This window comes from Crotalus tigris, unplaced genomic scaffold (genome assembly GCF_016545835.1).
Source record: "Crotalus tigris isolate CLP2741 ecotype Arizona unplaced genomic scaffold, ASM1654583v1 scf7180000018173.423308, whole genome shotgun sequence".
Classification (NCBI taxonomy): domain Eukaryota; kingdom Metazoa; phylum Chordata; class Lepidosauria; order Squamata; family Viperidae; genus Crotalus; species Crotalus tigris.
In genome coordinates this window covers 269-12,976 of record NW_024096865.1, presented here as the reverse complement: position 1 = coordinate 12,976, position 12,708 = coordinate 269, and the positions used below count along the sequence as shown (strand labels likewise).

General features: G+C 40.5%; 1 protein-coding gene across 2 annotated transcripts; it reads right to left on the bottom strand.

Moving 5' to 3' along the window:
- Positions 1–2,321: 2,321 nt before the first annotated feature.
- Positions 2,322–10,902, bottom strand: LOC120310400 (CCR4-NOT transcription complex subunit 9-like). Of its 2 annotated transcripts, none has more exons than XM_039348767.1 (7): positions 10,207–10,902; positions 9,681–9,796; positions 9,417–9,526; positions 6,945–7,054; positions 5,329–5,427; positions 4,601–4,692; positions 2,322–3,912 (listed from the first exon to the last, which is right to left on the bottom strand). In XM_039348767.1, the coding sequence occupies exons 1-7, from the start codon at positions 10,246–10,248 to the stop codon at positions 3,741–3,743; spliced, it is 741 nt and encodes a 246-aa protein (XP_039204701.1). In that variant the 5' UTR covers positions 10,249–10,902; the 3' UTR covers positions 2,322–3,740. The 2 variants fall into 2 exon arrangements, with proteins under 2 accessions (XP_039204701.1, XP_039204702.1); XM_039348768.1 differs by having other exon boundaries at positions 2,322–3,909; positions 10,207–10,881.
- Positions 10,903–12,708: the final 1,806 nt, after the last annotated feature.

Here is a 12,708-nt window from a genome sequence, read left to right as displayed (position 1 = left end):
GTACTGAAACAGCAACAAATATTTCTAGTATTAAGGATGAAGTATATTACTCTTGATTTGTTAAATAATTCTTTTATATTGAACTTGACAATATTGAATCAAAGTTCACCCCTCAAATTCATTTTTTAAATGTAGGTGCTTCGAAGATTATATATGACCAAGTTTATATCTTGCTGCATTTCTTCATGATTTTAAATTTAAGAAAACAAGAAAAACTTATGGTCTTTATGGTCTGTTCTTTTGAGTGGTACCTAAAACTGTTTTTGTCCTTTATTATTGGTTTATGCTTTTTTGAATGTTTTCCATCTTCCTTTAATGAGGTTTGTATAAACAGGATTTTGAAGGATTTTGAAAGAAAAAAAAATCCTTTTTCTTCATGACAAGATTATACGGACAGAATACATTTGCAAATCAAAGTTCATCAAAACAACACAAGCCAACAAGCTCCTGGTAGCTTTTGCCTTTTTCCAACTCCAGTGGTATTAGCAGTCCTTGGGGGAGAGGAGAACAAGGCAAATGAATGCACATGTTCATTCTTGCTAACCTGCTTGCAAAATAAAACACAGACAACAGCCATCTCCCATGGAACCCATCCGTTTATCCACAAGAGCTCTTTCTGGTAACAAAATAAATTTTAAAAAAACTTGTTTGGCATGCTGGGAGGCAGGTGTCTGTGAGCTCCCTTTTTCTATCTGATCATATGGTTAATTGCTCTTTTTCTCCAAATCCTCCATTCCTAAATGAGCTCATCCTATTTAAACAAATAGCAGCAAGGTCCTAATAAGTTTCTGATATTTTAAGTCTGAAAAAAAAAGATAGGGGAGGTGGGGGGGGGAATAACCTATTACAAATCAGACAAGGAAGAATCCTGGAGCAGTCAGAAATTGGGCCCGTTCAGATAGTTGATATTCCAAATGTTCAGATATTTGACATTCTAAATAAACTTATCAAAACACAAAGCGTGTTTTGTTCCACATGCAGAAATGAGGAAGACTTGAGACAAAAATGTTTTAAATACCTTATTCAAGAATTTGACACTTATGGACATTGGAACTTACAGCTTTGGATGTAAAGTCAGTCAGTTGGTCATTAGGATCATTAATTCTGTCTCTGTGGCTCAAAAATAAAGGTACTGTAGTTCTTGACCTATGACCGGTCACTTAGTGGCTATTCAAAATTACTGCAGCAAAAAACGAGGTGGTGCAGCAGTTAGAGTGCAGTACTGCAGGCCACTTTAGCTGACTGTGTTCAGCAGGTCAGCGGTTCAAATCTCACCGGCTCAAGGTTGACTCAGCCTTCCATCCTTCCAGGGTAGGTAAAATGAGGACCCAGATTGTTGGGGGCAATGTAAATATATATAGACATTGCTTACTGGTGTACACTGCTTAGAGAGTGCTTGCACTTAAAGCGGTATATAAGTCTCATAAATAAATAAATAAATAAACTACGACTTCACAGTGAGCCAAGGTGATATGATCACCATTTGCAAGTTTCATAGCTAGTTTCCATCAGTCAACAGGGACATTGTTCCAGTTTTCTCCCCCAAGGAGCCTCACTATAGGGTCCACTATCCCACCCATACTCCCCAGTGCCAGCCCACAGCATTTACTGTTTCTGCCTGCTCCTTCCAGGCCTCGCCTGTGGCTCCAGCCAGCTCATCTGCTGTGTTCCCCAGCCACCTGCAGCCTTCTCTAGTCCACCTTTTCCCTCCGCTGGCCTGCCTATGCGGAACACCTCCTTAGCCCCCTTAGCTGGCATTCCCACCTCTTCCCACTTAACAACCCTGGGGTTATGATGGCAACTAAGACTGTTGTTGCTAAGCAAGTCACGTGACATCACGTTTACAACAGTATGACTTAGAAGTGGCAATCCCAGTGCCAATTGTCATCATAAACCAAGATCTACACATAAATATGTTCAAGGCCATATAGCTTAGTTTGGCAGGACTATTCAACTACTATGCAATATGGATAAAAATGTACTCTTGACCTTGTTGAATTGCTAAACATAATAAACTTCACTTCATTGGTCTATATTGAGTATAACTACAATCCCTCCCTCCGCAGATCTTTTTTCCTCTAAATCAGTGGCCCCAAAGCTTCTGGGCACCAGGGACCGGTTCCATGGAGACAGGTTTTTCCGCAGACCGGAGGGGACATGGTTTTGAGTGCTGCCTACATCCTGCGGATGGGGCTTTGTTTGTTTATGTATGTATATATATGTATGCATGTGTGTATGTATATGTATATATGTGTGCATATATGTGTGTGTGTATATCCTGCCCCCCACTCCCAATCATCTTGAATCAAAGAGGGTCAGAATTGATTTGGCTTATTTTTTATTCAAGTTACAAAACAGAAGCAGTTGGTAAAGTCCACTCAAGGCAGGGATGAAAAACAAGGCTGTTTTAAAACAGGGAGCTGCTGTAAGAGCAAAAGCAAACTATGTGGAGACAGAAGTGTTTTAACTTTTGGCTTGGCCTGGCCAGCCATTTGGGGAAGCAGGGGGAAAGAAAATGGGAATGGGTATAGGGAAAATAGGTTCCCACCCAAGCAGCAGCATTAGCTAAGGTCAAAGGCGTATATGCCACCTGCTCCTAGGTGTTGTGCAACTGACTTAAGAGCCCGGACATTTCCCTCTCTCTAAATTCCCTCTTTTTTGTTTGCTACTCCCATTTAATAGGGGAAAGGCTGCCTCTGCAGACTGCTTAATGGGTTCCTCAGCTGTGGCAGGCACCTACAAACAGTTGGGGCACAAAGTGAAGACCTGGGTGCACTTAGCCTGGCAGCAAGGAAAGAAGAGCAGGAGAGCCCTTGCACTTTGCAGCTCTGTCTACAAGGCTGAAATGCTTGCAAACATTTATTGAAATGCTTGAAGAAGCTCTTGGTCCGTGTAATCTCTTCACCCTGGAATTAACTCTAGCAGAGGCATTAACTGCAACAAAAGACCATGGCAGTCATACAGTTTTTTCCTTCCAATAGTGTCTGAATGTTAAAGGAACAGTGCTCCTTTTGTGGTTTTATGGATCCCATAGACTAGAGTTAGCAGATGTGGATCCACGGAAAGCTTGACACCATTTCAACTGCAGTCACAGAGTTAAACCTGTTCTAATTAATGGCCAGAAGAATTCAATAGAAAAAAAAAATCATTGCTTTCTGATGTGCTAGGTAGGAACAATCCTTTAGGAAGCTGAGGACAGGTTATTCGTCTCCTCCGTTTCCCCAAGAAATAAAAGTCTAAGGATCCCGTCACGATGGCCAACCCTTCCAAAAAGAACAAATCAGGAGACTCTTATGAAAATGTCATTTTTAGGCAGGAAGAAACAAAGAGGCCTTCCTGGAGCTAGATGCAGCTCCAAATGTACTCCGAAGAGGGTCAAATGACCAGATCAACATTTATTGAACTTACATGTAAACAGTGAGCCACAAGAAAACTGGGGAACACTTTCCAAGCCGGCTCAACTGAACCGGGCAGGCAGTGCCCGGCTCGGTGTTCAACTGATCATTGCAATGAAGCCCACACCTTCAAATAGGCTTGTCTGTCCCGACTGTGTTTGCTGGTGTCATAATCCTCAAAGACATGGTGAGAAGTTGCTATAGAAAGGGCCTGCAGTCCAGGTGACTACTGACAGTCTAGTGAGCTGTCCACGCATGCCTGACAGGATTTGGAAGAGGTCATTGGTTCCTGGCTCTCTGTAAACCTGAGCTGTTTCCTCCTGGGTTCTGCCACCTCCTTGGCTGTCACTGTGGAGGAAGGGGGATACCCCTGGGGTCGGTGACTTGGCCTTCCTGGAGATTCTTGACCAGCTGTGCTAGCCAACGCTTGGTAGTGGTGTCGTCCTTCAGAACCTGGGCAAAGGTGGTGTCTTTCAGCTGATCAGGAAGGCACTGCCTGAGGGCTTCCCGTGCCCTACATCAAGAGACAAGAAAAAGGGGGCCAACAAATAAACTCACATGGACAAGAGGGGAGCATGCCCCTCACCTGAGTACACAATTATTGTCCTTCACGGAAGAAACAAACTGACCCAGATATCACATTGCATCTCTATACCCCGCCTCCTTCTCCTGTCCTGTCCTGTTCACTGGAATGCTGCATCTTAACATCCTGAAGATATTGTTAATCAGGATTGCTACTTGACTAAATAATTGTAGAAATGTACCTGGACTCTGTAAAAGGCTAGATTTATTGGTAGCCCTGGACTGGTAAATACTACCCTTGAATGAAAAGATGACAGCCCAGCACTTCCTATAAGATAGCTATGTCTTAACCTTGTTTTTTGGAAGTGGCTTAGAAAAAAGACAAAATTTTCGCTGCTCATAAAAGAATTGTCTCCTGATCTTGGAATTTTCAACTGTTTAAACAATTTGGTCATTGCTGTTTAACACCTTTGTGAGGAAGCCTAAGAATCTATCCAGACTCTCAAGGAATAGTACTTATTTTGGAGGGAAAACATTCATCAGGTTTTATTTGAAAGATGCTCTGCATATGGGAGGGAACTGGATCACTACCTAGCATTTTAAACTGCAAATATGACTAGTTACAAGTGCAGCGCCCTCCCTAACCTAATCAAAAGATCCCTAGATACTTTTAAGATGTCTACCTTGGATTATCGGAAAGGCGAAGGTAACAACGGACCACGTGCTTCAGCAGCCTGGCAGAAGGCTCCTTGGACAGTTGCAAGACCATTTTACCCTAGGTTAAAACAGCAAACAAAAACAATGAAGAAATATATTGACTTCCTTATACTCCTTCCTCAAATGCTTTTGCTATCCAGTGCTCAATTCAATGTAAGGCCTTTTCAGGTAGCAAAACAGCCTTTCATATACTACTCTGCAAAATGTTGTACCTACTGTGGTATGTATATAGAATTTATTTTATTTTATTTGAAGAACTTAAATAGTAGCCCATTGTATGTATAGTAACCCAAGACAGCCCACCTCAAAACCAATGAAAGCATATAAAAAATTATCAGTGCCCCAAAACGACACTCCCCCAGGTAATAACATGCACATTTACAGAGAACCAACGTGACCCTAATCCGACTCTTGGGGGAACAGCTAGCTTTTCAAGGCCTTCAAGGTGGGGAGCTGCTGGATCTTGGGAGGGGGGTATTCCACAGGGCAGAGGCAACTATGGAGAAAATGCACCTCCTGATCCTGCAATGACCTTTAATGGAAGAGATCTGGAGCTATCCACCCTATCCAGCAGAGTGGAACCTCAGAGGGAATGATCCCACAAAAAATCCAGCTCCATGCCATGCAAAGCTTCAAACATAATAACTAGGATCCTATCTTGAGCTATTTCGTTTTTATAAACAGAGCAGCGTACCAGTATCATTGCAACGTGAGAAAATCGTTCATAAGTCTGACAGATGTAAGCCAATCCCGTATCATCTAATAGGATCTTCTGTAGAATAAAAGTGGCAACCTGAAAGACAGAAAAGAATATGGTTGAGCAAAAAATTAGTGAATTCCTGGGCGAAAGCAGGGAGTTATTGCGTTCAAGGTATGAGATTCACTCCTATAAATCCTCGAGTTATGAATGGAATGGGCTGGCTCCATTCCATTCATAACTTAAGGACTACCTGTATTATTGCAACTCTCTTTCCTAATGCTGCAAAATACTATCAATCATCAAGCTGTAAAATGTTGGCCAAGTTTGTTACATGTTGGTTTTTTAACTGTAACTGACCCAAGTTATTTTAAGACTTGGACAGTGTATAAATGAAATTAATGTTAATAAGAGGTAAACAGCTTCAACTGTACAGAGATGTACAGCAGTCTTTACATCCATAGACACAGAACTAGCAAATGAATCCATGGCAACAGTACTACACAACACACCCAACGTAACCAAATAATACTAAGACTGAAATACCCAGAATTGTGGACCTCATCAAACTCTGTCTCACTACCTACTTTCAGTTTCATGGACAAATATACCAACAACTCAAGAGGAACACCCACGAAACCAGCTCTCTGGTTTCTCAGTCTCTCAGCAGAGACTGTAATACATCACTCCTTCGCATACAAGCAAAAGTCTGGATCCAGTAGTTTCACAGATGCTTTTTCAAAAGGCAACTGGACTGTTTTTTTTTCCTCAAGGAAGAAGAAGAAAACGTTTGCTTCTCATCCAAGAAGCTTCATCAGTTGTGATGTGGGGGGGGGGAATGGAAGAATAGGTTTGTATAGGATGGGGGCAGAGAAATGGAACAACTGTATTTCTTTCCAGTCATCTGGTCATTAGCACTTTTTCTGAGAGCTGTCGAGGCCACTTGGGAGTTTATCTGTGCCCTCAGGGTCACCTAAACCAACATGCAATTGATTCTGTAATCTTTTGGAACTGCTGAAAGGGCTGCATTGCAGGCTGGAAATAGGTGGCGTCTTATTACCCCCTCTCTGTTGAGGGAGGGGTGTTCAATTCTAACATAGGTGGATTCTTTGAACACCCCTCCCTCAACAGAAGGGGAAGAGTGGTGCTATCGCAATAATTTAAGATTTACATATGGTAAGAATAAGCATAAAACTCTTTTGAAATGAAAAATGGAACAGACCTCCATGAATTTGCTTTGTTTTCAAAGCAATGTTTTTTTTTTAATGAAGCAAGGAATCATGACAATTTGAAAGTCCCCACTTCAATCACTTTGTAGAGAAAAAAATAGCTTGCTAATTTTAGATGGAAAACAAGTCTGTTTTGCATTGGAATATTAATAATTTGAATGGAAAAATACAAAGATAGAATAATTTTACTGAATTAAAAGCAGTGACATTTTTTAAACTTCACTATCAGACAAATTCATGACAATTTTGAATGTACATCTGCACTCTCTTGGTCGAAATAACTAACTTGCTAACTTTGGGTGTATCATAGAAATATGATGCATAGGCAAGTAAAAGAAAGCAACTATGAAGTTGGAATAATTTCATTAAAAATGAAAGCAATACCGTTTTGGAAAGCTCACTGCCAGACTCCATGATGCGCAAACACAAAGGGATAATTTCAGTTGTTAGTAGGAAATTGATAACTTCTTGTTCATCTGTTTTCACAAGAGCCCCTTTAAAAACAGAGAAAGATCAAATAAAATTTCATATAGTTTGACAAAAATCTAATGGAAGCTTAACTGACCACAGCTAAAAGAAAATTGGTAAATTATAACTTATTAATGGAAAGATGGTAGAACCACGAACCAATTTCAACTAATTGTGAAGTTTGCTCAAGTGTTACTTTGGTATTTTTCAATTAATTAAGCAACCTGTCTAGATTAGTAAGAACTAATGTTGATTTATGATCTAAATTAAATTAGCTCTAAATTTACAAAGGCAAAATCATTCCTCGATGATTGTAATAAATAAATGTCTGCTACCACAAATCTAAAACTTACTATAGAGATTTACCCACTAACAGGACCTTCCTATCTTTTATTCCTTCATTAACCAAATTTTAAATGGACAGAATTACAGAAGAGATTTGTAGGACTAGAGACTTGATTTCTGATGGAATATTTTTCCTCTTTGAATATAGTTCGTTTATATAATAATTTCTTCTGAAGCATACCCAATCTTAACAATCTAGACCAGCGGTTCTCAACGTTTGTGTGACAGCGACCCCGTCACACAAACGTTATGTGCATGCGCGACGCGGCGCGCATGGGGGCGGGGCCCCCGCGCGCGGCGCGCATGCGTGGCGCCACCCCCCGGAGGCGCGCCGCCGCCCCCATGCGCGGTACCACCCCCGGAGGCGCGCCGCCGCCCCTGGAGGGAACAAAATGGCGGATCGCCGCCTTTGGCGACCCCCGGAAAGAGGTCGATCGACCCCAAATGGGGTCGCGACCCATAGGTTGAGAACCGCTGATCTAGACCATAATTATCCAACCTTTTGGTGGCACTGAGTGAAGAGGAATTGTCTTGTACTATAGTTACCATATATAAATAACATACTTCCTTTATTTTTTTTATTTTTATTATCTTGTGGGGGTATATTATTAGCTGTTCAGAGTTACAGGTTCAATACACTGATCTAGACTATCAAAAGCACTTGAAAAATTGTGACATCACATCATTTAAAAATCAAAGGACCCTTTTAAATACTACATAAAATTCTTACATCAGATACAAGAAGCTATTCCAGGGGCCATCAACCTTTCTGTAAAGGGCCAGATTCTGCCTCTATTCTGCATCCATGGGAACAGCTGGCAGATCTGGAGGCCAAGGAGCATGGAAGCCATTGGATAATGCCGACCTCCTAGCAAGGATGCTGCTGACAGGATGCCTTGCTCTCCTTGGCTCGGCTCCTCACTTTGGAGTTTAGCTGAGGCTTAGGCATGATGGCCATAGTTTCCTAAGCCAAGGGATACACAGAGCATAAGAAAGGGATTTGTGATTTGAATTTGAGTCACTACGGAACTCTATATGGTAAAGAATTTAAAAAAAAATCTGTTTCATTATCTTATCAAGGACTGATTATAAAAACAAGTCATAGATGGTACAGGTGGTCCTTGCTTAATGAACAACTTTTTGAAATTATGATAGTGCTGAACAAAGGGATACATGCCTGAAATCATGGCTGTTGCATCATCCTCAGTCAAGTGATTGCAATCTGGGCCTTTGACAATCCCTTCCGCTTACAATGGGTTGCCAAGCATCACATAATCATGTGATCACCATTTGCAATCTTCTCTGCTGGCTTTCCCAGAAGTAAGTGGGGAAGTTGGCAGGGAAGGTTGCAAGCTGCTTCCTGCCAAAACAATTCCATTTGGTTCCTGGGGGGCTGGCTGAAAAAGTCTGTCCCCAAATCCAATAGGGTTTTGACATGGAACGTTTGCATCATGAGGTATTTGGAGAAAGCCCCCAGAAATGAGAGGGAGCTCATATCTTATGGAAAACTTCAGATATTGAATCAAATCAATTTTTAATCAACTGCCAACGGGACCTACAGGCACATTTAAACCACATAAAATAAAAACAAAGTTATATCAGTTCCTTCCAATATTTTGAGGACTTCCATTTTATATTAATTGATTTGTAAAATAAATTATCTGGACTTAGAAAGGAGAACTAAAAAATATAGCAGTGCGACATACATGTAGGATTAACCTGGATTCCCTAAGTTTACTTCCTAGTTGAGCTGACATTCGTGCTAAATGTCAGAAGTCTATTTTAGGATAGCTTTTCCCAACATGTTTGTCCTTCAGATGCATTGTGACTGCTACTTCTATAATGTACTGCCAATGTGGAAGTTCTAACACTGACAATCTGACATATAATTCCACATAGTTTTGTAACTCTCAAGCGAAATTTCAGAAAATTTCCACCCGAATTAATACAATGCCTTTCTATACTTTTTGCTGATGATTCTAGACTATTCTTCATTTCTAAAAAGCAAGAATTTATTATAGGTAGCATTAAAAAGCAACTTACCAATTACCCCTAGACTTGTGAGTCGCAGATATTCAAAGGGACGAGTCTTGCTGACAGTGTGCAAGAAGGGATACAAGAAGAGAGGGATATGTGCAGCAAGGAAAGCCGACCTAGACATGAAGGAAAAATGCATTTGACAAAATAGCAATTAGGAAGAGATACCTTTTATCATAACTTACGTTAAAATAACTATTTAAATATTAAGATATCTTTATTAGCTAATGATTATGATTCCCACAATGTCAATATGCAAAGCATGTATACCTGGTTTCTGGATGTGACGCAACACATTGCAAAAGTGCCAGAGCATTGCATACTCTGTTGGATTGATGAGCTGTCAAAGTTGGTGGATTTATAGATGGGTAGATATTTACAATTTCCTATGAAAAAGAAAAAACACTAGTGTGAAAATATTTCTTACTGAAGCATTAACAATCAACCCACTAATTAGCTATGATCCATTGACAGAAAGAATTATACATTTTTTGCTCATACACTGACTAGACAAAAGCAAATTATTTAAAAGAAAGCGAAAGATATAAAATATAGCAATTATATGAATTCTGATTTTGGAGATTTTTTTTATTTGACTGGTATATTCCTTATTACTATCTTTAAAGGTCCTTTGGAACTTGATCTTGGTTTGAAGCAACTGTCACTATATGCATTCATTTTTTTCAATTGAAGTATAAAGTTGTAGTGTGACTTAGGGTATCTAGATATGTGCAAAACAAATTGCTTTTAAGATAGGTGGGCAAGCTATCTCAATTAAAAGTTGCATTCAACCTACCTGTAACAGAGCTGCAATTGTGCCAAATGAGTGCCATAACATTGGGGCAAGATCAGGGACAGACTCTCGTTTTTTACTCAGCTCCAATAGTGCATTTTCACGAGTTTCAGGACTGGATAGTTCATTAATCCACTGGTAAATCTTCTCTCGATCAACCTGTGCAAGTGCCGTTGGCACTGGCTTTAAAAAGAGAGAACACACTTAAGGAAACTTTTTAATTGTGACCAACTTCAAATACTTCAATTGAAACAGGGCAAGCAGCAGATATGGATGCAATTAAGTGGGTTTCTTCAGAAAGAAGAAGACCATTGTCTCTTTGAAGGCTAGTGGCACGAGCCCTAGTGCAAAGATGCACCCTACTCTGTGGAGCTCCCCAATCAATCCCTTATGGTTAGCTCAAATGAACCAAAATAGGCAAGAAACAAAAGCGAATGTGTTAGACACCTTAAAAACATTTTCTTTATATTCTCAAATGTCATAACCTGAATTTGATTAGTGTATTGGATACCCTAGTACAGTGATGGCGAACCTTTTAGAGACCAAGTGCCCAAAACTGCCTCGCTCCCAGCCTGCCCATCCCCGCTCCATCCGCCCATCCCTGCCCACTCTCAGGACCATCCACAGATCGCCCAGGCGACTTTGCAGAGCCATGGTGGCCACGCCCTCCGCCTGCGCCCCACAGAATCATCTGCTGCCCAGCTGCCATGTGTTGGCTACGCTGCTCTCCTGGGCCGCACCCGGAGGTGACTCTTTTCCCGGGGGGGGGGGTTTGCTGATGAGGAGGGGGCTGCGGGGGGAGTTGGGGCTGGGGCGCCGGCATGTGTGCCCACAGAGAGGGCTCCAAGTGCTGCCTCTGGCACTCGTGCCATAGGTTCACCACCACTGCCCTAGTACACACTGTATCAAAAAGAAGTCAGAATTCAGTATGTATGTTCAATGGTGAGCTTGTTAAAAAAAGAAAAGTAAAAGCTGACAGCCTCAGGAATATAGGACAGAAAAGAGTGACTGAAGACTAAAAATAAATCAGCGCCAAACTATGAAACTATGGTATGTCAGAAGCAACATGAAAATATTGAGAGTGTACTTGAAAATATTTGTGGGGAACAAGAAAAAAAGTCATGAAAGAACGGATGATAATGTGGACTGAATAAAAAAATAAGTGACCAGTACAAAAGAAACATGTTGAAGAAGTTCAAGATCCTAAAAAAATAAAGTGACAAGTTTACAAAGTAGAAAAGACAATGTATGAAGCAGCTTACAGACATGATGAAAGCAAAAGTATTTACAACAATAGAAAGCTAGGGAGAGTTATAGTGAAGTGTTAACTACATTCAGGTGTATTTCCTTTCCTGATATCATCCTCTATAGCAGGGGTGTCAAACTCGCAACATCACATGACAGGACATATCGTGACTTTTTTTCCATTGCTGGCAAGGGTGTGGGCGTGGTTTCGACATGATGCATCTGGTCCGTGGGCCGGCAGTTTGAAACCCCTGCTGTACAATAACATTTCTATTACTTACTGCTGTTTTGTGCTTGGCATAATGTTGCTTACCCTGCAAGGGAATAGCATGATAGGTATGTACATAGCTATCACCTGAATATATACCACAGCAAAAATGTTGCTCTGCTCTTTTAAACAGAGAGCTGAGATTAAATCTTTTCACATCAACATTCACAAGAATCTGGTACAGGTAGCCTGGGATTACAATCATTTGTTTAGTGACAATTCAAAGTTACAACACTGAAAAAAGTGACATCATATGACCAAAATTCAGGCACTTAGCAACTGGCAAGTATTTGATACAGTTGCAGTGTCCCAGGGTCAATGATCACCTTTCAACAAGCAACGTTAATGGGGAAGCCAAGTTCACTTAACCATGTTACTAATTTAACTGCAGTGATCCATTTAACAACTGTGGCAACAAAAGTCATAAAATTGGGCAAATTCACTTAACGATATTAATTAGCAATAGAAATATTGAAATCAACTGTGGTCATAAGCTGAGGACTACCTGTATCAGGTACCAACAATCAAGACTTATGCTGTTCTCATTCCTTCCAAAGTTTTATTCCATCATTACAGCATTCTTCAACACCAAAGTAGGTCATGTATCTTGAATGGTTATAATTATGAACCTCGGCCTGATTTCTAATCCAAATGTCATTCCACATATAGTTAATTGTACAAACATGTTAATATACAATAATGTAATAAGTGTGGCAGGAACAAGAGAAAAATAGAACACAAAAATCTGAAGGGAAGAAGCAAAACAAAAAAGAACAGCATTCAAAGACAAGTACCAAGAGGCCTGGTTTTCCACTCATACCTAGAAAGGGAATCTACCACTGCAGAGTTAACAAGAGAAATGGCATCTTGTTTTTCGCAACTATTCAAATACTTAATTTAATTGAACTTCTATCAAGTTACTGTTATGTTTGCTGGAAGTAACTGGTAAAAACTAATCCAACCTACTGACATTTTAAAGCTACAGTCCTATA

Coding starts and splice junctions, on each gene's coding strand:
- LOC120310400 (XM_039348767.1), bottom strand. CDS start 10,248: ATGTTATGGCACTCATTTGGCACAATTGCAGCTCTGTTACAG. Junction 7,055..9,416: donor CACAAGTCTAGGGGTAATTG/GTAAGTTGCTTT, acceptor CTGTTTTTAAAG/GGGCTCTTGTGAAAACAGAT. Junction 3,913..4,600: donor CGCCTTTCCGATAATCCAAG/GTAGACATCTTA, acceptor TGTCTCTTGATG/TAGGGCACGGGAAGCCCTCA.